General features: G+C 42.3%; 1 protein-coding gene across 1 annotated transcript in view; it reads left to right on the top strand.

Annotated features, from left to right (window-relative positions):
- The first annotated feature begins 251 nt into the window (after window positions 1-251).
- The window catches only part of VWA3A (von Willebrand factor A domain containing 3A), a 58,779-nt gene continuing 31,820 nt past the window's right edge, over window positions 252-27,210 (top strand). Inside the window, 8 exon segments of the mRNA XM_054580960.1 lie at window positions 252-290; window positions 293-308; window positions 4,208-4,295; window positions 4,599-4,722; window positions 9,293-9,417; window positions 9,497-9,589; window positions 11,203-11,257; window positions 26,897-26,995. Coding sequence (XP_054436935.1) covers window positions 252-290; window positions 293-308; window positions 4,208-4,295; window positions 4,599-4,722; window positions 9,293-9,417; window positions 9,497-9,589; window positions 11,203-11,257; window positions 26,897-26,995 — 639 coding nt within the window.

The raw sequence follows: 27,210 nt of genomic DNA, 5'->3' as shown, positions 1-27,210 counted from the left end.
CAAGCCTGCTTCCAGGCTTTTGTGGGTGTGGAGAAAAGCAGAGTGCGGGGCGGGGTGGCGGGAGGCGGTGTGTTAACAAAGTGGCCATTTCTTCCCCGCGGGGGAGGAAGGTTTCCGCCTGTCCCTGCCTCACAGCTGCAATGGTGCAGTCTGTTGCCTTGGAGACCAGCTAACATTTCCTAGCAGGGTCCGCTTCACCGTTTAGTTGCTTAGGACTGGAAGTGGGAACCAGGAAAAGCAGAGTCCCTGGGATGACCAGGATCCCTTCTCCCAAAGATGGAGAAATAAATGGAGAAATGCAGGTGAGGGTAAGTATCACAGGGTTTACAGAGGTGGTAAGAGAAAGGGTATGGGAGACGCTAAGCTCTGGATGGAAAGAAAAAATGTAGGGAGGCTGTGGTCTTAAGCATCTGTTCCCTCCATGCCAGGCACTGTGCCAGGTTTTGACAGTTAAACAGTAGACAAGTTATGGATAGAGCCAGTCTGGCGGAGGACTGTGAAAACTTGATGTGAAATGGGGGAAGAGGGCGTAGTGAGGTGGCAATTGGAGAATACTGTTTTCTCTCTGGGACTTGGGGGTCAGCAAATTGGGTTCAGGAGAGACTTCCTGAGTTTTCTTGTCAAACACAAAATGGAAATGACATTTCTAGAAGTAGGTCCAACTTGAGCAAAGAAAGGCATGAAATAACAAGATATGTGTAAGTGTTGCCAGGAACTGTAGAAGGATTAGAGATGAGATAGAAAGGTAACAGGGAACAGATACTGAAGCAATGCTAAGCCTTGCGAAGAAGGTCCCATGTGATTATCCTTGGCCCTGAGGATCCATGGCTGGTCTAAACAGGTAGCAAGATGAACAAGTTCTACATATTGGAAAAGTCATTATAGCAGCAGAAGGTGAAATGGATTGGATGGGATCAAGACTGGAGGTTATTTGGCAATTGAAACATACAAACCCTAGGACGGCTTTATTCTGGATCAATATTTAGGAGAATCTGAAATCCAGCTGTTAGCAAAACAGGAAGTTAGCTGAAGATTTTCTTGTATCCACTAATCAGGGCTACCTCTCTCCCCTTGACCAAAGACAATTTTGTATGTTCCCTTCCTGTGACCACTTCCCCAGGGTAAGTTGACCCACCTTTGTCAAAACTCTGAACCTGTCCTGAGTACATTTATTCAACAAATATTTTCAGGGGAGCTGCTATGTTCTAGGCACTGTTTTATGCAAAAGCATTTTTGTAGCAAACATAACTAAGTTCCTTCCCTTGTGGATCTTATTTCTAGTGGGTTTATGGGGGCAGGAGCAGGGAGAGAGATAATAAGTAAATAAATAACATCAGATGATGAAACATGGCAAGGAGGAGAAAAGAAAGCAGAGGGGAGGGGCTACGGAGATGGGGTCCTCAAAGAAGACCTGCCTGATGAGGTTTTATCTACACAAAGGCTTGAGCATAAGAGCTTTATTCCCTTCACCTCAGCCTCCCCCAGTGCTCTCTAGCACCCAGTAGGCACTCCGTAAATGTTCATGGGATGAAGGATTGCTTAAGCATTATCTAGCGTGCTTGAAGAGACAGCACTGATAGAATACCAGTATGCTATATATCTGTAGATGAAGAAATAAACCAAAGGTCCAGTGCCCTTTCTAAGCACACCACATTGTTCTGTAATGCTCCTCCACATGGGCCACAGGCCTCTGACATCCCTAAGTGTTAACCCCTCACTGAAAAGGGAACTGAGACACTGTGGGGCGTTCACTGTTTATGAGGTGTTTCTCTCAACAGTCTCTGCCACTGGAGTCTCCCAGCAAAACTGACTGAAGTAAAGCCAGTTTGTTTTTTAAGACATGGCCACATTATCTTGGTGCTTCCCCAAAATCAAAGCTTCCTCTGAATAAAGGATTGAAGGCCCAAAAGAGAAAAGCAAGTTACCCCATCATTAGGCTATTTCATGATTTCATAGGAATACACACTCATGTTCAAGCTGTATCTCTGTTTCGAGTTTCTCGCCTGCTGTATCTTGCCAGTATATATATATTTTTTTTTTGGTTGCAAAGAACAAAAACTTCAATGAGCTAGCTTGACAGCAGAAAGTGAAGCAGCACTGAGTGACAGCACTCAGTTCTCACAAGTGCCTGGGATCAGAAATTAGAAATTCAAGACACAAGGCAATTTCTCAACCTCCTTCTCTCCCTTCACCTCCCACCTCGAAATATTTATCATCTGCCAGTCCCTCCTCTCATGTCAATTACAACCTAATGGGAGAGAGACACCAATTTTTAAAAATCATGTTAATGAATGTATCATTCTAAAGTGTGCTGAAGGAAAGGAACATAGTTCTCTGAAAGTTTATATAGCACAAAGGAACCTGAATAAAGTGGGATGCTGGAGAAGATGTCCCAAAGAAATGACATTTGGGCTGCAGTTTCAAGGAGCAGTGGGTTCGGAGAAGAATGTTCCAGAGCAAAGGTAGCAAATGAAAAGGCCTGTGGTTGAGGGAAGTGTAGCATTCCTGTGAGGGGGAGGGTGTTGTGGATGCAGAAAGAGGCACAGTGGTGAAAGGGGGGAACTGAAGGGGTCGGTTGGCAGCAGCTAGACCACACAAGGCCTCAGATGCCATCACAAGGATCTTACTGTTCATCCTAGAAGTGAAGGGAAGTCTCTGAACAGTGTTAAGTAGGAGGGAGAAGAGACATGACATCGGATTTCTGTCTTTACAAGATCATTGGGGCTTTAGTAAGGAGACCAGATTGAATGAGAGAACCTGGCGCATATAGGGAGACGAGTTAGGGTCTAGTGACATCTATGGCAGAAATGACTGGTCTGAAAAAGAGAAATGTTAATGGAGACAGATAAGTGGAAAGACAGACAAGATCAAGAGATGGATTGATATGGGGAATCAGGTGTCAAGAATAATTCCTAGGCTTCTGATTCATATATGGATGGTGGTGACTCTTCTCAGCTAGAGACTAAAAAGACAATACATTTGTAGAGAATATGAATTCAGTGTTGTCATGTTGAATTTGAGGCACTCCAGATGGAAATGTCCAGTGTCAATGAACACCCACTTCTGGAGTCAGAGGTCTGGGCTTTTGACACATAATTGAGAGTTATTGTTGCAAATAGGTGGTAGTTCAAGACATGGACAAGAATAAGATTCCCTAGGAAAAGAGGAAAATGTTCACAATTTAGCCTTGAGGAGCACTGACTTAAAATGCTCAGGAGATGAGGAGGAGCCTGTGTAAGAGACTGAGAAGGTGCAGGCATAGAGTGAGAAGGAAGCCTGAGAGAGTGGCCCCGGGAACCAAAGCTGGCAATGACCACTTGAGTCTACTGTTCTCTGAAGACTGTCTCTTCCTGCTTCTGAATGAACATGGTGGCCCCACATCTCAATTCCAATTCCCAAAGAATTTCATTGATCCATCTTAGATAAGTGTCTACCACTGATGCAACACGCTATGAGGGGCGGCTGTAGGACTCAGCCCTTTAAGTGCAGATATAGTTCTCAGAGGAAAAAAAATCAGTATTTTTCCTCTCCCCTCCTCAAAATTGCTACAGTCACTTGCTGTCCTCTGTGCCTCATGCAGCCTTCACCATACTATTAACTCAGCCACCTCCTTTTCATCTTTCAAAAAGGTCTAAGCTCAAGACACCTTCACTGACCACCTCACCTATGCAAAGTAGAGCCCTTCCCTGATCACTATTATGCCATCCTATTTACTTCCTTTATAGCACATTCCACAAATTTGTAATTACTATATTTAATTTTTTGAACATCAGTCTCCCCCTCAAGAATCAAGATCTGCAAAGGACAAGAGCAATGTCTAGCTTAGTGGTTGTCAACTGGGGAATGATTGTGCTCCCAGGAGACGTCAAGCCATGTTTAGAGACATTTTGGGTTGTCACAACTTGGGGGCAGGAGTACTACTGGCATCTAATAGGCAGAGTCCAGGGATGCTGCTAAGAGTCTTACAATTCATAGGACAGCCTCACAACCAAGAGTGTCAAAAGGACCAAGAATGATTAACCGTTGTTATCTTGTTCGCCAAGGATTATATCCTCAACATCTAACACAAAGCCGGATACCTCATAGGTGTTTGATAAGTACTTATTGGATGAATTAAAGGAGAGTTGAGCTGAATATAGAGACCCCCCCCCAAGGCTGTTGTCTCAGTGCTGCACTTACCCTTCTCTGGAATTCTTTTCCTCCTTAGGAGAACAAGCATTGAGTGTCTTTATAATGGCTACACAAACTAGCCATGTCTCCCACGATCAAGATAATAAGTACGTAGAAAATCACTGGTAAGCATCTTCTCTGACTTTGCAAATAAAAACAATGACAATAATATTTTGCTCTGGGGAGCTGAGAGGGAAAAAACCTGTGTTGTGGTGAGACAGGTAAGTGGTCATTGCATTATCTCATACCTGAGGGCTTCAGTTATCTACCAGAACAGTAGAATAAAATTTCTCATGAATCTGGAGATCACATTTTATTAGGATCCTACAGGAACCCTGCCCACTTACTGCACAGAAATAAAAATGTTTTTAGAGGCACTGTCAGCGTGTCCAGTGCTGGGGCATTGATCAGATCACTTTGTTTTGTAGCACAAAGAGAAACACTGACAGAGACCCAAAGAAGCAGTTGAGCCAGAAGGATGTCAGTGGACGTGGCCAAAATCCAGATGATGGATTACTGGTTACACATGTTAACCAGACGCAAGATTTACTGGTAAAAAATCTTTGTGCTTTAACTTACTCACAGTGTTCGCAAATCATAGTGAGGGAATACAGAATGTGTCCAACTCTGGGTGTTCTCCTCACATAGGATCCGAGGACCAAAAAAGATTAGTTAAGCATTTATAGCTAATTCCCTGCCTTTAGAAATGACTGAAGAATGTCTATGCTGTTCATAGAAATTTTGTAGTTCTCTTGGGCATATCATGAAATATTCAGGAGCATATGAAGAAGACTGTCCATGCTACCAAAGCCTGAAGTCTAAGAAATTGAATTCTAAAATTTCCTTTCCTGAGATTTGTTTTTCTTTTAGGATTCCCTAAAATCTAGATATAAAAATATTTGTTTCACTAATTGCTGTGGGAGCAAGAGAGTTATGGAAGAAGAGTTAAGCTCTAGAATAACCAGGGCTGTGTTTCAGGCTGACTCTCAATGTGTGGGCCATCTTCCCAAAATGATGTGTGGATTTTCTAAAACTCAGAATTCTTTATACCACAGAAATGATTGTCTATGTTTCCCATGTAACCCATAACCATCTAATCTATGTTGGAGTTTAAATATCACACCTGTAAAATGATATTAATGCAAAAAAAAATACAGTTTTAATGCTGACAATTAAACAACCAGGAAAATAGTCATGTCTTACTTTTTTTGAGTATTGGCACTTATGGGAAAGCAAGTTTAATTAAAAGAAAATGAGGAACATCTATAGAGTTGAGATTCTGGGGGATTCTTTCAGTGACCTCAGGTATTGACGATATATCTTTATTTCATATAATTTCATATAAATACATGACTTCCCAAGTGTACAAGGACCAGTCCTACATTCATCAGCCACAGTCAGGGCCTCCTTTGCCTCACAAGTGGGTAGTGGCAGTGAGAAAGAAGGAAGGGAGCACCCCAGCACAAAGATCTTAATATTCTCTTTGAAAAGCTCATCCTTTGCAATGCAATCACTATGCTCTACACTCAAAATCCAAAATGAATTTAGTAGTGAATCTTCAAATATTTAAAACACAAAATCAATTTTCCAAAACATGATGGATCATTTCAAATGCAAGTAAACTGGGAGAAAGATGGGTTATGTCTGCTTTGCTTCAGTGTACCAGCGACCAGGGCGAATCCTGAAAGATGAGAAGGGTGACATCTAGCGTTCATATGTTGACAGTGTTTAATGTGTTTCCCTAAGTGTGAGACAGAATGATGGCTTTAGGAGGTTCAAGGGCAGGACACTGATTAGCAGAGAATCCCATAATGAGAAAGTGATGTTTTCAGTCCCTTCTCTCACAATTCCTAATCAAGATAGTCACAGTTTGGTGCTAATTTAAAGGCAGTATATATTGTTGTGATCACAAGCATGACTTGGGCTATTCTGTTTGGGTTTGAATCCCAGCATTACCACTTACTAGCTTTGTAACTTCGGGCAAACTACTTAAATTCTCTATGCCTCAGCTTCCTTGTCAGTAAAATGGGGTTAATGATAGATCCTGCATTTTAGAATTAAATGAGTTAATTTATGGAAAGTGCTTCATACATAATAAGTGCTATTTAAATGTTTGCTTTAATTACTAGTATTTTTCACATTTTTTTTAACACCTGCAATTTCCTTTTGTAACAGAGAAAGCAGGCCTCAGGCACAAAACTTAAGGCACAATACTCTCTTGCTGGAACATAATAACAGTATTTAATTGTTGTTGTCTTTGTTTTGTGGTTAACTTCCACTATTGTTGAGAACTATTTATATGGAAACACTCAGTGCTGTGTTCTGTACCAAAGCTTCAGATGCCATCTTACAGGTGAAGGAAGAATTGCTCAGCATCAGAAAGCTAGAACCCCATTGGTTTGAGCAGCAAATTTATGCTCAAAAACAGGTTGTCTTTGCCAGTAATTTATTTAACATGGATTCACTGTGGGAATTATACTAGTTTCACAAGCCAGTAGCAACAGGATAATGTCTCTTAATAAGCCAATAAAGAAATAACATACTTCAAATGAAATTGCAGTTATTTCAGGCAAATGGAATTTAAGGGCAATAGAGTTCAAATTCAGTGGAGGCATGCTTTTCTACGAGTTGGTGAGTTGGTTCTCTGAAGAGTCGGCTTTTCTAACCAAGAGCTTCTGTCCACTGCCAGGACAAAGGGAAAGTTTCTTGTTGTTAAAGCACGTTGCTAGGGAATGAGGACAATATGTGGGTGGCAAGATAATCTCCTTCCTGGAGCTGCTCCATGGTTTTCACCGCCCCTGGTAAAAAGTCATCTCACCAAGGCAAGAGCTAATGCCCAAGGTCTTCAGAGGGCTGGGTAGGTCAGCAGAGTGCCCTTGCCCAGACTGTGCACTCTCAGTGAGTCTTCACAATCTCTTTAATTTAAAGGCTAAATGTTCCATTGCTGTAGCTACTTCTCCACATGTTCTTATTGCTAAACCCCCAGTAGTGCCTGTCATCCGCTAAGCTACTGTTGATCGAGGACAGCAAGTGCCATGACAACATCTTGATGCAGGTTCTGCAATGTAAACAGCTTCACTCTTAGATAAAAACAACTTCATATGAGTCATAAAGAAGTGGACTTAAAATCACCAAACAATACCACACTCCTTTTTTCTCTCCTATTCTTCCTCCATCCTTTTCCTCTTCCTCTCCCTGTATCCTCTGTCCTATCCTGTGTAGCTCAGTCAGCTACAGCAGATAGGTCCAGCCTCTTGTCCACTACTTCACCCACTGCAACAAAAGTCCTGATGGATGCAAGCCCAAGCGGAACCCACTTAGGGTTCAAGCAGGTGCCCAGGAGCAGGTGAAGCCATCTTTGAATCTAGACTGGGGTCCCAGTGGGTTAAATGGTGCTCCAGGCCCATTCCACAGTTATCAGATCCTGGGAAGGAGTTTCTCTCACCATGGGCCCAGGCCGGCCTCCTGTTACGATGCCATTCTGTACCCTGAGTCATGGCCAACTTTGGCAACATTTAAAGTCCGTTTGTATCACATAGGCAGTGGCTGTTCTGGAAGCTCTTGTAAAATCCCTGTCCAATCCAGGCCTTGCACACCTTTGTAGTCTCTTCTCATGTCATATTATTCTATATTTTCTACACTCCAATCCCAGTGGGCACCTTTCTGTTCTTCAAACCCCCTGGTACACACACCCCATATTCTTCTGACTGGAATGTGTGTTCCAAGCTCTGCACAGGCCTGTCTCCTTCATAACCTCTAGGTCTTGAGGCTAAAGTGACCTCCCCATCACCGCCCTAGTCATTTTCTATCACATTTCCCTGTTCCATGTTCTTAATAGAACTGTTCTTTCCTGGAATTATGGACATTGATTTCATTTTTTTCCTCACTATCCATTCACCAACACTAGAATGTAAGCTCCAAGAAGGCAAGAACATTTCCACCTTGTTCTAGCATCTTGTTCCATTGTAGCTCTAGCACCCGGAGCAGTGCGTAGGTCATAGTAAGGCTCAGAAATGCTCACTGGAGAGAGGAAGAAGTGCCAGCCTCCAGAAGAGGTGAACAGCCAAAGTGGACTTGGAGCCCCAGGTCAGCCTTCTCTACCTCTGGCACCCAGAAAGCATCACCGATGTTGAATGCTCACCATGAGTGACTTCAGCTTCACCCACATTCCAAGCTTAGCACTATGTAAGTGGCACAGGTGTCACTTGGTACAGGAAAGGGGGCCTGGTCCATTTTGTGGGTAGACTTCTGTGGTGGCTAAAAAATTCTTTCTCTGAAACTGTCATCTGCTGCTACTGCCTCCAGCCTCTGGAATGGACCGGATAAACCTATTCTCTCCTCCGTTAGTTAGCAGCTGTTTATTGGGGACCCTCAGACTGATAGGGAGGCAGAACTTACTTACCTGAAATAACACAGAGAAGGAAAGGTGGAAATAATCAGAGACAACCGAAATGAAAACAAACAGAGAATTTATTCAGAGTTTGCTCTAGCAAGAGTCAGCCATCATCACTTGTGTTTGGCAGAGACTCAAAGGCTCGCAGGGGAGTGAGGAAGCTTTGTAGTGAAGAAAAGGAAGCTCCAGGTGTGCCCTGGAGGAAGCTGTTGGCAGGGGCAAGCTGGAGGCACCTCACTAGAAGCCAGGCATCTTGTGATTGGTTTGTGGGCATATATGACTTTCTTTGGTTGGTCCTGAGCTGGAAGCAGAGGCGTAAAAATGGGAAAGCGGGCTTCTTTGACTGAGTCCTGACCCTTGCAGGCCAGTTGCTGCGGAGGTTGCAGGTTGGCGTTCCATTGTCGCATATGGTCTGACTGCTGTATGTGTGCAGACTCAGTCTCTCACAGGCAGGCCATGCTGAATGGCCCTTGAATTGTCCAGCTGCTTGTTAGATACAAGGTGGGAGACAGGAACTGGACTTCAGGGCAGCTGGTCCAGAGCACAGGGCCCCATGTTCTTCCTCTGCTCCTTCAGCAAGGCGAGATCTTAACCAGACTGCTTTCGGGTCTGATCATCAGAGTTGGCAGCCCTTGAGCATCTGTTTGAAGAGAGCCTGGAACCTAGAGCATCCTCAGCCTCTCCCTCCCTTCCCATGGCTGTTTGTGTGACTCTGGCTTCCTCTCACAGAGGCTGCGAGGACAGGATACCCAGCCCTCAGAGTGGGATGACTCACACGACTGGCTTTCAACTCACAGTTTAAAGTTTAAGAAGCTCACCTTGGCTGACCTGATCTGCCAGGGTACAGCTGTACTGTAAGTCTGAAGCCACCCTCTCACCCTTAAGCCTGCAGTGGCGCATCCAGCCCCATGGGCCTGAGAGACCCCTTCTTAGGCTTTGCTTCTTCAGGGAGGAGGGCAGCAGTGCCATGAAGAAAATGCACTTCTCACCCCAGATCATCCACCAGTTTGAAGCAAAGCTTTCTGAGTAAGTATGTTTCTCAGGATCCTTCCAGCAACCCCAGAACTCAAGAATTACTGCCTTTCAGCAGCTTGAAAGTCACTTTGTTCAGGTGGCAATTTCTGTGGGACTTTGAGCCGGTCTTTTTCTACTCATAGACCCAATTTCTGTTTTTCTCACATAAAGAAGTTGGACCATATCAGTTTTTCTCAGCTTTCTAAAATCAATGATTTCTTTGGATAAACACATAAAACCTCCCAGTCTCATTTGATGTGTAGTTGTTAAGAGTGACCACTTTCAGCGACCAATGGATTGGGTTCACACTTTTGTAAATGTCAAAAAATGGAGGCTTCCACCCCCAAACCAGATTTTGGTAGCACATGTCTACATTCCATCCTGGCTATGCAGTCTATGACCCACGATTACTGTGTGCCTGAGTTTTCCTACAAAGACATAATAATAATGAATAGCTAACATTTGTTAATATGTCAAGAATTCTACTAAGGGCTGCATGCATTATCTTATTCAATCCTCAGAACAACTTGAAATACAGTATTCTAAAGTTAACTAAATCTCAATTGCTAAATGACCAACTTGCCAAATTTATCAAAACATATTGACTGTAAATTTTATGGTAATTTTTATTGGGTTGGAAGGTTTAAAGAGGTTTTAAAGAATTCTGCAATATTTTGGTTGATTGGTTTTAATCGTGAATCCAGCATTTTAAGGAATGTTCAAGTCCATTCAGTTAACTGGTCATTTGGCAAATTGATTTTCAAGGGACTGGCTTTCAGTAAATTGACTTTTGGCAAATTGACTCAGATAAAGTCCCAGTATTATCTTTATGTTGGAGTTGATGAAACTGGGGCTCACACCTGTCCAAGGGCTAGTAAATGGCAGAGCTGGGACTCCAGGACAAGCTTATCTCATTATGAAGCTCATACTCTTAGCCCTTACATACCCCTGTATGCCTGAAAACTATACACCACCCCCTGCCCCATGATTACTCCATAAGCCTTCCTTGCCTTTCCCTAGGCCCCCAAATCTCAACAGCCTTCTATGAGGGCAAGTCAGTTATATTCCAGTGACCGAGTCCTTAGGTTGAGCATCTGTTACATGCTTGTCTCCAAACAGCCATTGGAATTGTTTGGGACTTATTTTTTGGAAACTAAGTTCCATTTGTTCATCAATACACTGAAAGAGTGCTGCTGAACTGCCTCACATGTGCCTTGATGATCGTATCCAGGTGACTTGAAAGTCTCCCCTGACAGGACAGATTTGTGAAGAGCAAGAGTGTTCTTCCACCTTCCTCATGAGAACATACCCACCCTCCACCACCCTGCCACACTCAGCGCTCACTCTCGTCCCTCACTCTTGTCCCACCAAACCACAGCCCCCTGCAGTGTACAGGGCACCACCAAGGAGCAGCACCCAACGGTGCTCTTCTCACAGCTCCTCCATCCCATACCCCTAGCAAACAAGTACCTTCATTTTTCTCTGCTAAATCTGCCTTATACTCTCCCCAAAACTTAAGACATAATTAAAAAAATAATTCCACCCACACTTTCCTTTTATGTTAGTGGCTGTTGCTCAGTGATGAAGCTGACCTTGAGTAATGAGTCTTTCTGGTGTTTCGACAGAGCTATTGAACTTTATCAACAGAGAATTCAGTGGCTCACAGAAAACAGCAAAAAGGTAACAAATATGGATTTCATTCTTTGCCTGCATTCTTTACTCATTCCTTCTGTATTAGTTAGAACCCTTTCAGGTGCAAATTATAGAGCCCCCCGCCCCCAGTGGATTTGGCTTCAGATAAAAAAGAAATTTCTTGACCTACATAAATGAGAAACCCAGACACAGCTGTATCCAGGGGCTTGAATGATGTCACCTCTTTGTCCCTGAGCTCTGCTTTCCTTGGCTTGGTTTTATTCTCAGGAAGGTTGTTCCCAGGCTTGGGAAGATGGTCATCAACAGCTCTAAGCTCACATTTCACCAGCTAGAGTGACATGCTGATAGGGACCTCACCTGCCTTTCTCTGTATGCCTTCCCAAGTCCTGGGATTGACTCCTGCTGGGCCCATTTAGACCAATCACCATCACCAAGGGGATGAGATATGCTAACTGGCTAGGACTGGAGCTAGTGCTTATTCCTGGGGCAAACCAGGGAGTGGGAGGGGGAGTGGGGGAGTGTGGGAGTGTGGGTGACTCCCCCCACCCACCAAACCTCAAAGGGAGGTGGATGGTTGCATGTAGAAAGCCAGAGTGCTGTTATCAGAAGAGGGAGCAGATCCTGGGTAGGTGAGAATAGATGTGGCATGGACCGTTTATAAGAACTAAGATTGATCATCTGCACCTAACTTCTCCTGAACCTTTGATTAAATGTCTTTCTCAGCCCTGTAGGGTAGAAGAGTGATTATGGGCCAATTAACCTTTGATTTGTTCTTTTATTTGTTTTAGCCTGTTTTCCTCCAATGGATGCATTTCTGGTTCACCATTTGCTTTCACCTTAGGCATTTTCTGGAGAATTTTTGGTTGTCACAACTGGGAAGGGACAGTGACACGGAAATGTCTAAATACCCCGTGGTGCACAAGCTGGCTTCTTGTGAAGGGGAATTATCTGGCACAAACTGCCAACAGTATGGGGTCTAGAAACCCTGGTGTAGGCACAGTAGAGAAAGAGCTGAGCAGTCACCCATGCTTCTGAAATGTTACTTTTAAGGGTTTTATTCATTTTTAGAGAGAGGGGAAGGGAGGAAGAGAGGGAGAGAAACATCGAAGTGAGAGAGAAACATCAATCAGTTGCCTGTTGTACACACCCTGACCAGAGACTGAACCTGCACCCCAGGCATGTGCCCTGACCAAGAATTGAACTGGCAACCCTTCACTTTGTGAGATGATGCCCAATCAACTGAGCCACACCAGTCAGGGCTTCTCAAATGTTATTGTGCAGCCAAATTCCCTGGAGTTGGGAGGAATCTTATTAAAATACAGACTCTAATTAGGTAAGTTTGGGGCAGGACCTAAGATGCCGCATCTCACAAGCTCTCAGGTGAGGGTAATACTGTCAGCCCATGGCCAACACCTGCAGGAACACATTCCCAGGGGTGTCCCAATATCTAGTCTTCAGGAAGAAGAGGAAAGTTTGGCAAAGGAGAAAGGACTGACCAGTGAGTGAAAGGAAGAGCAGGAAAATGTGGTATCCTGAAAGACCAGTGTACTATTGAAGTGTTTCAACTTGTTTCAAATTGTGTCCTATGCTAGTTACTCAGAGTTCCTGAGAGTCCAGAACTTGGATTTGGCAAGAGCAAGGTCATTGGTCACCTTGAGCAAGGTCACTGGTCAGCTTAGATTTGTCAAGAGCAAGGTCATTGGTCCCTTTGATAAGTGTAGCTGTAGAGGAATGAAGAAGGGCGAGCCTAATGAGCAGTCACAGCAGTGGAAGTAAGGGAGCATTGCTGAAATGGGAAGCAGAAAAATGGAATAGTAGCAGGAGAGATGGGGCCCTGAAATGTGTGTTTCCTTGTAAGATGGGCAGTAGAGAGGGAGGAGAAGGTAGCCCAGGAGAAGGGTGATTACAGGAGCAAAGTACCTATTCGACAAGCCAGAGGGTTGGTTGTAGGGCTTGGGGAGTTAGCTTTAGATCTGTAGGAACAGGAAAAAGGCAAAAATATGTGGGCACAGGGCCAGGAGGTTTATAGATTCTTCTGGAAAGATTTTTAAAAACCCAACTCTTTAGTTCATTTCTGTTTTCTCAGTGAAACTGGAGGCAAAATCACTTGCCAAGAGAATGCAGAAAGGAAGTGTTGGAGGTGTGATAGGAATAAAACACCTCTGCAAGCAGGAAAAAGAATAAACAGGAAAACTGGGTGTACAGTAACATAGGATTTAAGGCAAAAAGCATGAAATAGAACCCATGGCCCCTGGAAAACTATCAGTTTCATGTGAATGAAAATACTAATTCACAGTGCAGCTATAACAGGATGAGTAGCTACATGCAGCATCCAGCAGCATCAACAGGTAGACGGCAATAGTGTTAGAAACTCACAGAAATAACAGGGCAGCCAATGGGCTTCACACATCTGCTTGTGATGGCAGAGAAGGAGAAAATAAATGAGGATCCAGAAAAATGAAATTAAATACGCTGGTGTAATGTCAACATAAGAAATGTCCAGCTCTGTAGGAATTTTTATGAGTTTATTTGAGCCAAATTGATGACACTTTCTGGGAAGCAAAATCTCAACGGATTGAGGAAATAGAGAATGGCAGTTTTGCACCTTATTTTATAATCTGAATCAAAGGACAAGACATAAGGGGGTTACATGAAATCCACTGGTGGTAGATTAGGGAGGCAAGAGAAAGCAAAGCAGGCAAATCTCTGGGATTGGATAAAAAGTAAAAGGAATAGACACATACATTAGTGGATAGAGGAGAGTTAACATTTAACAATTAACATGATAATAATAACAATGAGGGGATTTGTGGTCTCTGCTCTGATTTTGGTGGTTGTTCTTTGAGGGTCTAGACAGAAGGAAATTACTTTGATATTCCAAAGGTATGTTATCAGATATGTTACAACAGATGCAAAAAGACAATAGATAGGCTCAGTTAAGGTGAAGATTGCAAATTTCCTGTGCCTTAGCAGCAGTTACAGAGGGTCAGGTTTTTGCAGACATTTCAGTTGCCATCTGAATTAATGTAATTAGTTGTGCTTGCTGGGTTAGGGAGTAAGCATGTTCTCATAATTGGGTCCTAGTATTTATGCATAAAATTCCTTTTTCAATATTCCTTTTCCACTAACTTTCTACAACTTCCCTTGTTCTTAGTGGGTCTCTACTCACTCAGAAATAACCAACTTATTAAGACAAACTACATCTTTTTAACTTCTCTTAAAAATGTACACATCCCATGCTGGCCAGTGTGGCTCAGTTAGTTGGAGCATCATCTCGTAAACTGAAAATTTGCGGGTTCTGTGGGACAACAGCAATTGAACAACAATAAAAAGAAGTTGGGTGTTCAGTTCCCAGTCACGACACATGCCTGGGTTGTGGGTTCAGTCATAGGAGATGCAACTGACTGATGTTTCTCTCCTTCTCTCTAAAATCAATAAGCATGTCCCCAGGTGAGAATAAATATATATGTTTATGTGTGTGTGTGTGTATGTGTGTGTGTGTAATCTGTCTGGAAAAACTCTAGCCATTGTTAATATAACGAGGACAGTTTGCACAATATCATTGTAAGCTGGCAGCCAAGGAGAGTGGACTGGAATGCACATGCGTGAACAACAACTTCACTGTACAAGTCAGTGGGGGTGGTAGATATCATTGAGTGAGCATGTGTACCGTGTGGCCATCATGTTCAAAATGACTGAGCGAGCAGAGCAACAAATCCACATCAAACTTCGTGTTAAGCTTGAACATTCGTCCGAGGAAACTATTCAGATGATTTAGAAGGCTTCTGAGGACAATGCAATGAGTGCAGTGCAAATAAAAGTGTGGCACAAATGCTTCAAAGATGGTCAAGAATCTGTTGAAAGTGATCCACATTCTGGAAGGCCTGCAATAAGCAGAACATCTGAGAATGTTGAACCTGTATAGTCTGCAATCAACAAAGATTGGCAACTGACAGTGTGAGAGCTAGAAGTTGATCTGGGGATTCCAAAAACTACCGTGTCCAAAATTTTGATGTAGGATCATGGCATGAAACGTGTTGTGGCAAAATTCATTCCACGGCTTTTGCTACCAGAGCAAAGGAATATCATGTTGCAGTTGCTAATGACTTGATTCAAACTGCTACCAATGAACCAGATTTCCTCAAGAAGATCATAACCAGAGATGAATTGTGGGTCTATGGCTGTGATCTGGAAATGAAGGCCCAGTCGTCCTCATGGAAGTCACCTGGTTCTCCGTGCCCAAAGAAAGCACAGCAAAGTCACAGCAAGATCAAGACCATATTAACTGTGTTTTTTGATTGGGAAGATGTTGTCCATCACAAGTACACCCCTCCAGGCCAAACGTTAATAAGGAGCACTACCTCAGTATTCTTCACTGGTTGAGAGATGCAATATGACAAAAACGGCCGCAGCTCAGAGCAACTGGTAAATGGCAGTTTCATCACAGCAATGCATCATGTCTCGTGCAGAGTATTTGGTGAAACATCAAATCACCCAGGTGACTCAGCCTCCCTACAGGCCAGATTTGGTGGCCTGTGACTTCTGGCTTTTCCCAAAACTAAAATCACCTTTGAAGGGGAAGAGATTTCAGACCATCAATGAGATTCTGAAAATACAATGATGGGGCAGCTGATGGTGATTACGAGAACTGTGTGAGATTGCAAGCTGCCTACTTTGAAGGGGACTGAGGCGTCATTGTCCTATGTACAATGTTTCTTGTATCTTCTTCAATAAATGTCTCTATTTTTTATATTACATGGCTGCATACTTTCTGGATAGACATATATATGTGTCCACGCCTACATATGTGTGTGTGTATGTGTGTGTATATACACAGACACAGACACCAGCAGAAGTAACGCCTGCTTGTATGTGGTTGGTAGGGCAATAATATGGGTGTAATAATTTACAGTTTTCATTTAAACATTTCACCTAAAATGTCATATGGTGTGCACGAGTGTGATATTGTTATGTTACAGAATTACATGCTTATGATTTTGTAATAAAAAAGGAACATTATTTGTGCCGGACCCGATATTTCCTTTCTTCCTTTTGCAATAGCAGTTCTTTTAAATTTCAGAAAAGAAACCATAAAAAGAGTATTATTGATAATGCCAAAGTTATCTTATACACTGTCAGCCATTATTAAGAGTTGGGCTATGTGTACAAGGTTTGAAAAGCTCAAAGAACAAGTATAATTATCATTGTTATTAATATTAGCAGACAGGTAAAGACAATCAAAAAAAGTTCAGCATCCGTTTGTAGGTATACAGGCTTGTCAGCATTTTGGGCTGTCTGTCTCTGATGTCTGCTGCTTCTCATCCTTGAGAAGGCTTTGATCTCTGCTATCAGTGGAGGCAAATGTCAGAGACAGGGGCAGATGTCCATTCACAGTTACACACCTGATAAGTTCCTTCCAACAATGTGGAAAGAGTCTTTAATTAATGTCTTATCCAATGGGCAAAAATCTGGTTGTAAGTCATGGTCATTGAAGTCTTTGTTTCTGGGAGTGTACTGTGAAATTAATGTGACTAATTTATCTGTCCCTATAATCTGGTTAATGAGCCCTTGATCATAATGATGAATATCTCCTTTCAGTAAAGTTGATTCATAGGTCCCTTTATCCAGATTCACAGAATGGCTGGTGACTATTTTATAAGGAGAAAGTTTATGTTTACCAAAAGTAAGTTTCAGGTTGAGGAGCAGTACAGGAAGAGCTTTTGGCCAAGGGAAATTAAAAGCTGAAAATTTACCTAGTTGACTTTTAATTGTACCATTTGTGTGTTCTACCAATTCAGAGGACTGGGGTGATAAGCTCAAAAAAAATGCCATAGAATAAGCCAAAATATTACAACTGGATTGCTTTATTTGCCCAGTGAAATGAGTCCCTCAGTCCCTGAAACTTAAAGGGAATTCCTCATTTGGGAGTTAATTTTTTCCAATAATCATTTACCTACCATTAAGACTGTTGCTCTCCTGCAAGGGAATACCTCAACCCATACAAATACATACACATTTGTATTCTTGAGATGGTAACATTTTGATAAAATCCAATTACCGTATGTCAAAGAATCTAAAGAGAGTGGGAAATGTCCTTGATACCTGTAGAATGATTTTCCAGGGTTATATTTGGACAGATAGAACATCTGCTACACACTTTGTGAACTATAGTAGCAGTAAGATTGTTTACTCCATGAAAACATCTTTTAGGACTCTAATGTTTTAGCTCAAGGACGTTTTAAAGTATAGGTAATTAAGCCCCTATATAGGTAAGATTGGTTTCTGATTGGGTCCAAGTCATATCTCTTTGCCTGGGACAAAGTTTCCCCCATTTGTTGTCATAACTTTTCTTCTGCAGCTGTCCATTGGTACCATAAAAAAGTCTTTTATTGATTTAACAGGAAGCAAGGAGCATTCTCAGGTCTGGATAATTTAGCTGTTTATTGTTACCTGTCAAGCTGTAGCATCAGCTAAATGACTTTCTTTTGCTTCCATGGTGGCAGCTTTAGGATGTCCTGGAATTTTAATAACTGCCAATTGTTTTAATTTTGTATGACATCTAATAATTCTGCAACCTACCTTCCATTCTTTATGGGCTTCCCTGAAAAAATTAAGAAGGCCTCGCTGCTTCACTAATGTTCTAGAGCTGTGAGCTACACCCAGGGCATAGCTTCTATCAGTGTAAATATTGGCTCTTTGATCTTTGACCAATTGACAAACCCAAGTAAGAACAATTAATTAGGCTTCTTGGGCAGATCCTATTCAGGTAAATAGGAACCTTTAATTATGTCCACCATGGAACTTATTGCATACCCAGCACGGTAATATTTCTGTTTATCTTTCAAAGATCTATCTGTAAGCCTAATTAAGTCAGCATTATCAATAGGAATTTCCTGTAAACTATCCCCAGGAACAGGAAGGTAGTAAGGGGGAAAAAACCCCAGATCCTGGATGTCTTCATTTCACAAAGAAAGTAGCAAAGCTGCTAGGTTAAGATTGTTAACATTAAATTCAACTAATAGTAGGTGCAGAAGGCAAGGGCCAGGCTACTGACAGAAGTGTTAAGTGTGATGAGAATTCAGTGGAGGTTCAACAGAATGAGGAACATAAGTAGCTGAAAGAGAGCCCATAACTATCTCTTCTTGTCTGTTTATATAGCATGGCTGGGGCAGGGAGGCCCTCATACAGGGAAGGAGCTCCTTTGCTACTGAGACTATAATATCCTTAGGTCTATGATGATCTCTATGTTTCTGAGTAAGAACTCTGAAGCCATCTCATTTATTTTCATGTGTGAAAAGGAAGAAGGGAAGTGTATAATTAAGATGTCCAGAGCAGGAGATTTGGTAATTCTTTAGAGATTTTACAGCTTGTTTCCCTTTTAGGTTCTACTGAATTGGATTAGGTCATTTTGATTTTAATAGGACCTATAGAGGCTGAGCCACTAGTTTAAAAAAAAATTTAGAATCCAATTGTGACAGTATTCAGTCCAACCCAGGGACCCTCTAAGCTGTTTTTATTTTTATTTTTAAAAACATTTTTATTGATTTGAGAGAGAGAGAGAGAGATAGAGAGAAACATTGATTTGTTGTTTCACTTGTTCAAATATTCATCAGTTGCTTCTTATATATGCTGTGACTGGGGATCAAACCCACAGGGTTGGTGTATTGGGATAATGTTCTAACCAAATGAGGTGCCCAGCCAGGCCCTTGTTTGTTTTTAGAAGAGGAAAGGATATCATTCCTCTGAGTCTTTCAGGGTTAATCAGTAGCCCATTTTAGATATAAAACAGCCACGGTATTTTACTTGAGGTAAGCAAAATTGAAGCTTATCCTTTGAGACCTTATGTCATTTTATAGCTAGCTAACTGTTGTAATAGACAAATTGTGTCCTTTGGGAGTCTAGTAATGTTCTAGGACAGCTGTCCCCAACCTTTTTGGCACCAGGGATTGTTTGTTCCATGGAGGTGGGGGTGGGGGGTGGTTAGGGAGCTAGAGGCAGAACTGAGGCTTGGGTGGGGGTTAAGAGGCAGAGCTCTGCTGACCTTCCCTCGTGGCCTGGTTCCAGGGGACGGGAGACTTCTGTCTAGATCATAAAAGTAAATCATCCACGTAGTGAATTAGAGTGGAGTCCCTAGGAAATTTAACATCATTTAAATCAGCATTTAGTATATAAGAGAAATATGTAAAACTCTTAGTGTACCCCTGGGGCATTACTGTCCGAGTAAACTTGTAATCTCCCCAGGTGAAAACAAAGGGATATTTCTTTCTTTTTAAAAAATTTCTTTTTCTTTCTCGCTCTCTCTCTCTCTCTTCACAGAAATGCTGAAAAAGACACTACATAACTCTATCACTGAAAAATTCTGGCTGTCCACAGGAATAGCTGATAATAGATTATGTGTATTTGGAATCACAGGATATTTGGGAATAACTATTTTATTTATACTGTGAGATTCTGTGTAAATCTATTCTTTAGCATGGACTTTCTTTACTGGAAGGATAGGAGAATTACAGGGGCTTGTACAAGGAATGATAAATTCCCTTTTTAAATACCCTTGAATAATGCACTTCATTCCAACTAGTACACCAAGTCTTAAAAGATATTGGTGAATAACAGGTAAAGGCAAAGTATTATAAATAGTTATTTTAATAGGAGTGTCTGACTTGATCTTGCCAATATCTGTACTGGAAAAGGCCTAAGGTTGCAGTGGACCACCCTGCAACAAATGTCGAGTCTCAAGATTATTTTCCTCTTGTGAAGGTTCCTTTCAAATCATTATTTTCCCAGTTAGTTCAATATCTGACTTACTCATTTCTAAATACATTTTACCCTTCTGGGAAAAGGTTATGTAGGCATCATTAGTTTCAAGAAAATCTCACCCTATCTGGTGAGTTGGGCAGATTTGTTTACCAAAATATATATATTTTCCTTAACATTCCCTAGTTGGAAGGGGACAGTTTCTGATTTTAAAACAGACATTGGTTGATTAGATATCCTTACCATTTGCACAGAAGCTTTACCCTGAGAGAGTAGCCCCAGTATTTACAAGGGCCTTAGTAATCCCCCCCAACTTTTTAATGGTAATTTTAATTTATTCTAAACTATTAGTAAGGAGAAGAGGAAATGCCCTTTCATAGTCCTTACAGCAGCCCTATGCTTGCTCTGTTTCTTTTCTTTTTTTAAATCTCATTTCAGTTTCCAATAATCCTTCTTAAGGTAACCTGGCTTTCTACAATAAAAACAGACTCCTCTACAAGAATTTCCCAGCAAACCCTATTTAGTAATTCTGTTGTTTTGCTCCCAGAAACCATTACTATATTTATTGGAATAGGTCAGACTAACCAGCATCACATGTTGTGACAGATAAATTAAATTTCTTTTTTTACTTATTTGACACACACAGAAGGAACATCAATTTCTTATCCCACTTATTTAGGTATTCATTGGCTAATTCTTATATAGCCCTGACAGGGCATCAAACCCACAACCTTGGTGATTGGGATGAGGCTCTAACCTATTGAGCTACCCGGCCAGGGCAAAAATTGGGGAAATCTTTAAGCAGATGACTTAATTCTGTTCCAGTCCAAGGAGTTTATACAATTGCTTGTTCCTCTTTGCCTGAGACCAACCTTTCTCCAAATGCAGCTACTGGAATTCTGGGATTATCCTTGTCTGAATTCCTATCCTCATTTGCCCCTAGGTCAGTACAGAGTGGTAGTGGAGGAGACACAGAGAAGATAGAAGGGGAAGGAAGAAGGGAGAGGGAAGGCAAATCTAGACAAAGGGAGCTCAGAATGCAAAGAATATAGTGGAGGAGCTCATGTCTGTATTTGACAGCCAGGGAGAGGAATGGGGTGATGGCATTTGTTAGCTTCAGAAGCCTTCTTTAGTTCAGAGAAAGTTACTAAAATTTCTTTTTTAAAAAAAATGAAAAAACATTTTTAAAGTATATTTTATTGGTTATGCTATTACAGTTGTTCCGTTTTTTTCTCCCCTTTATTTCCCTCTGCCTTGCACCACCGCCCCCTGCCCCCGGCCTCTTAGTTCTTGTCCATGAGTCATACATATAAGTTCTTAGGCTTCTCCATATCCTACACTGTTCTTAACCTCCCCCTGTCTATTTTGTACCTACTATTTATTTATGCTTCTTATTCCCTGTACCTTTTCCTCCTTCTTCCCCTCCCCTTCCCCACTGATAACCCTCTATGTGATCTCCATTTCTGTGATTCTGTTCCTGTTCTAGTTGTTTGCTTAGTTTGTTTTTATTTTTGTTTTTAGTTTCAGTTACTGATAGTTCTGAGTTTTTTCTCATTTTACTGTTCATAGTTTGGGTCTTCTTTTTCTTAAATAAGTCCCTTTAACATTGTATATAATAAGGGCTTGGTGATGATGAACTCCTTTAACTTGACCTTATCGGGAAGCGCTTTTTCTGCCCTTCCATTATAAATGATAGCTGTGCTGGAGAGAGTAATCTTGGATGTAGGTTCTTGCTTTTCATGACCTTGAATACTTCTTGCCAGCCCCTTCTTGCCTGCAAGGCTTCTTTTAGAAATCAGCTGACAGACTTATGGGAACGCATTTGTAGGTAACTGTCTCCTTTTCTTTTGCTGCTCTTAAGATTCTCTCCATGTCTTTAATTTTGGGTAATATAATAATGATGTGCCTTAGTGTGTGTTTCTTGGGTCCAACTTCTCTGGGGCTCTCTGAGCTCCCTGGACTTCCTCGAAGTCTATTTCCTTTGCTAGATTAGGGAAGTTCTCCTTCATTATTATTTTCTCAAATAAGTTTTCAATTTCTTGCTCCTCCTCTTCTCCTCTGGCACCCCTATGATTCAGATGTTGAAACGTTTCAAGTTGTTCCAGAGGTTCCTAAGCCTCTTACCTTTTTTTAAAAATTCTTGTTTCTTCATTCTGTTCTGGCTGAATGTTTATTTCTTCCTTCTGCCTCAAATCATTGATTTGAGTCCTGGTTTCCTTCCTTGTACTGTTGGTTCCCTGTATATTTTTCTTTATTTCACTTTGCATTGCCTTCACTTTTTCCTCTATTTTGCAACCATTCTCAACCAATTCTGTGAGCATCCTGATTACCAGTGTTTCGAACTCCTCATCTGATAGGTTGGCTATCTCTTCATTGCTTATTTCTTCTGGAGTTCTGATCTGTTCTTTCATTTGAGCCATATTTCTTTGTCTCAGTGCAGCTGTTACATTGTAAGGGGTCGAGCCTTAGGTATTTGACAGGTGGGGGCAACCCACTTTGCTGTGTTGTGACATTGTATGTGGGGAATGGGTCAGAGAGGGAGCAATGCTGCTTGCTTGGCTCTTGGCTAGCTTTCAGCCACTTTCCCTGCTACCCACAAGCAAATTGAGCCCTTCTATTGCTGGTTCCTGGGTTGGTGGGTTTGTGTATATTCTAGGACCCTGTGGGTCTCTTCAGTGAACTTTCCTGTGAGACTGGGAGTTTCTCCTGCCACTGCAACCTCCACAGATTTTTATAGCCAGAGGTTTTGAGGCTTTCTTTTCCTGCATTGGAACCCTGGGTTGCATGGTCTGTCTCACTCCCCAGGTGTACCTCCCTGTTTATCTGCACACAAATGTGGTACTGCCAGCTTTCACCTCGCCTGCCCTCTCTGCTGCAGCTGCAGCCTTGCCTCTCCTCCTCTCTGCCCTGGTTGTTCATTTCCACTTCCCCTACTGGTCTGGATGAATGTTTCTTCTTTAACTCCTTGGTTGTTGGACTTCCATACAGTTAGATTTTCTGGCAGTTCTGCTTGGTTTTTGTTTTTAAATTTGTTGTTGTCCTTCTTTTGGTCGTGCAAGGAGGCAGAGTGTATCTACTTACAGAAGTCCTAAAATTTCTTATTAACATTTTTTTGAAAAGAATTTATCTGTGCTCCTCATAGAAGTTTCTAATTTCCACTTCAAGATACACTTCTCATTCATTAAGTTTAATTTTAGAGCCAGCATTTTCTAATTTTGCATGCAGAAATTAATTTAGGCATCCAAAGAAAAGTGCATTGTGGCCATCTTAAGCTGATATCATTTCTAGTTAAATCTTCCCATTTCTGTAAAGTACATACAAGTACAGGCTTCCCATTTATTGTGTATCTGCAGGAGTATTAATTGGGGCTGGGAGCTGGGAGTTTCTGTCCTGGAGGCACAATTTCCCATTTAAGTTTTAATTTTCTTCCACTTTCTTCAGAGTCTGAACAAATTTCTAGGGATAGTATGTGGTGGATTGAAATATGCTGCTTATGGATTGAGTTCCAAGGCACTGTCACATCCTGGGTTGCATTCATTTATCTTATGTGTCTTGGTTTCTCTCTCTGGTTGTCTAATGCAGCTGTGAGGGCTCAGAGAACTACGTAACCAGACTTTATGTGTGTGTGTCCCCAGATGAGTCAGTTGTTTAATTACAATAGAGTTAGAACTCTCTATGGGGCTCCTGCATACCATAAAGCATGGCTTTTGACACCTACACAAAGATTTGTAGTCTCCTAAGAATACCTGATATTCAGGCTGAAAGGAGGAAGTGCCCCTTTTGGAGCCCTGTGAGTTCAGGCTCCCATTTATCCAGCAAAGGTTTTTTGTTGTTGTTGTTGTTTTTGTTCGGACTCTCAGAAAGCAAATTCATTTGAAAAGTCAAAGGTAAAACCCAGCAACCCACTTTTCCTGCTATCCCACCTTAGCCTGGGTTGTCTCAACCCTTAACCTTGAGGATTTTAAAAATCAGCTCAAATAAAATCAGGGCCTCCTTCCTTAAAACAGGGAGGTCTGGAATCCCAAGGGAAACTCATCTAAGTTGACCCTATGCAAAACAAAGAGCTGGTGAGGCACAGTGGGCCCCTGCTGGTACCAAGCACAGGTCTGGGTCTGCAGGGTGGTCCTGGGTGGGCTTCTTTGGAATCCTGCTGCACTATGCCAAGGAAATGTTAACATAAGAAACCTCTAAACCTGAAAGAATTTGTATGAGTTTATTTGAGCCAAACTGATGGCAAATCCTGGGAAGCAAAATCTCCACGGATTGAGAAAATGCTCGGAGAATGGCAATTTTGTTTTATACATTACAATCGAAGGGAGGAGGCATAAGGGGGTTACATGAAATTCATCGGTTGTAGATTAGGGAGGTGGGAGAAAGCAAAGCAGGAAAATCTCTGGGGTTAGATAAAAAGTAAAAGAAATAGATGCATAAGGGGGAGACCCCCCGAAAAAAGAATCCTGGAATTTATTTATAAAAAATTGTATATTTATTCTTGCATGTTTAAATTTCAGTCACCTTCAAAGTACTCTCCATTTGATGCTGTACATTTATCAAAATGTTTTTTCCACTGCTCAAAACAGTTTTTGAACTCATCAATTTTGATACCTTTTAGTGAAACTGCTGTTTTTTGTTTCACCTCTTCCACATTGGCATAACATTTCCCTTTGAGGACTTTTTTCATTTGGGGAACAAAAGAAAGTCGCTCAGGGCGAGATCGGGTGAATAGAGGGTATGGGGCATGGAGGTCATGCCATTTTTTGGTCAAAAACTGCTGAACACTCAATGCAGTGTGGGCAGGTGTGCTCATAAATCACCCATCATGAAATGGGCTAACGCACTGAAAGAGTCTTCAGAAAGAAATTCACTGAAGCTGAACACACCTCTCACAACAATGCCAGCTGGTGCACTGATACAGAGGGGTTCCTAGAACACTCACCTAGCAGGGGAAGCCTGTGCTACAAGGGGCCCACCCTCCAGAAGATAATTCTGGGGGCTTTGGGGGGTCCCCCCTTGTACTTCTTTTACATTGGTGGATGTAGAATAGTTAACATTCAACAATTAGTATCATAATAATAACAATGAGAGGATTTGTGGTCTCTGCTCTGGTTTGGTGGTTGTGCTTTGAGGGGCCTGGACAAAAGGAAATTACTTTAATATTCCAAAGACATATTATCATGTATGTTATCATTGATGCAAAAAAAATGACAGGCTCACTTAAGGTAAAGATTGACCTTCGTTAGAAAAATATACTACCCAGTATAACGGAGCAAAGTGGGGCCCATGCATGTGGCAACTTGATGCATGACCCAACGATTAGTGTTGGAAGAAACGGGTTTTTATTTAGAGGGGTGAAACCTTGGTGGGACTGAGAGCACTTCTGCTCAGAGCCCTGTTCTTCCAGGAGACCCAGCAATTTCTTTGCTCTCCAGGGTATAAGCCAAAACCAAGCCCAATAGTTCCTCATATTCTTATCTGTTCTTAAGCCAGCTGCACAAACAGGTCTCCAGCCCCTCTGGACTGTGCACTTGTGGGTTTCAGAGTCACCATCCTCTCACAACAGCTCTCTCCTTCAGGATCTGGGGTATGTTGTCCTCAGCCTCCATGTGACAGTCCTGGAGAACATGTGCCACATTGCACTGGCTTATGGTGAAGTCTAGGAAAGGCACAAATCCCAAGAAAGCAACTTCTCTGTATGTCCCAAGTCCCAAGGGTACAGATAGAGTCCACGTCTGCAAGGCAGCAGGTCAGCGTCTTGCAAGGCAGAGTATTTGGTGGCTTTGGAGTCAGCTAGAGTGGGCACGATTAGAGCAGCAGCATGCCATTCTCTCCCTCTTGGCTGCTGCTGCCAAATCCCTCCTGGCTCATGGCTCCTTCTTCATGGTTACTCCCCTTTCTTACTAGCCCAGACTGCATGGCCAAATCCTCAGAGGAACAGACATAGCTCCCCCCTCACGATAGGCAGCATGGCTGAATCTTTTGCACACGACTGCCCTCTTCACTACAGACAAGCATGGCTGCCACCTACTCTCTCAGCCCTTGTGGCCAACCTAGGCTCCCTCTCTCTGCCCACCCTTAGTTTAAATCCTGACCCAGAGCTTCCTACATGACCACCTCTCTGGCTCCTCCTACAATGTGCTACATTTCCCATCTCCCCGTATTTACATTTTCTCAGCTGCCAACATTAGTTAGGCCAAGAGCTCCCATGACACAGGGGCTTCTGGGCAGGGCATTCACCTCCCATGGCTATGTCATTTGTCCCTGAATGCTCTCTGGGTTACTAGACACCTTTTGCCTGGGACAGTAACACAGCTATTATCCTGCCTTTTTGCTATGCAATGTATCTTAAGCCATATCGTCCACTTCCCCCATCCTCCAGTTGAGGTTTGTGGGGGTTTTTTCTCCTATTTTCTGGCAACCTCTACTTTGCACCCCATTGCACTAGGACAAGACTATAGCCATTAACTACCTTTAGTTAGAAAGTTTTAATTTCAGACCATTCCATGTGGTTAACTTGGTCTCTGAGTTTGTAAGTCCCACCATCCAGGCCTCCCTTGACCTTGTCAGATTTAGTGTGTAGCCATTTTTTCATCCACAGTAGTGAGGTATCAAATTTTATCTCTTACAAAGGATGCTTTTCTACAGGATCCAAATTTTCTATAGTAAACATGTATTACTTCAGAATAGTAGACAGTAAATATCAATGACAAAAACTTAAAGAACATGTTGCCATAAAATAGGAGCAGCAGCCCAGACCTAGGTTTTGCTTCTTTCTCTGTAAAATGGTCCTTCCTTGGCTGCCGCTTGTTGAGATCTGGAAGGGTTAGAAGTTCTCTCCATGGAGCTGCTCAGTGAAAGGCTTCAGAGCAACACAGAGCTGTGCTGGTTATTTCTGGGCGCCCTTTTTGATTTTAGGCATTTGGCCTCATCGAGGGGGCCAGAGTTGGCATTCTCATTGATGTGTCAGCCATCAGCAGTGGCCCTCGGAAAGAAGAATTTCAAAATGACCTCATGGTAAGTCTCTGGGTACAGAGAAGGACCTAGAACTGCTCCCCCCACCCCTTCCTCTTGTTTGTGCCTGGCTAGCTGGCTTTGTTTATAGCAAATGCAAAATGATGTGCTTTACAAGGAACAGCCCACGCTTAATTAGCATCTGCAGTTGAAGAAACCCAACCTCAGAGTAATTTTCCCTTAGAGTGTGAGCTTCTAGTATGCTCTTCACAGCAGTC

Source organism: Pteronotus mesoamericanus, unplaced genomic scaffold (assembly GCF_021234165.1).
Source record: "Pteronotus mesoamericanus isolate MK-2021 breed Mesoamerican mustached bat unplaced genomic scaffold, CSHL_Meso_final contig_64, whole genome shotgun sequence".
In the NCBI taxonomy this organism is placed as follows: Eukaryota; Metazoa; Chordata; class Mammalia; order Chiroptera; family Mormoopidae; genus Pteronotus; species Pteronotus mesoamericanus.
This window is presented reverse-complemented; position numbering and strand designations above follow the sequence as displayed.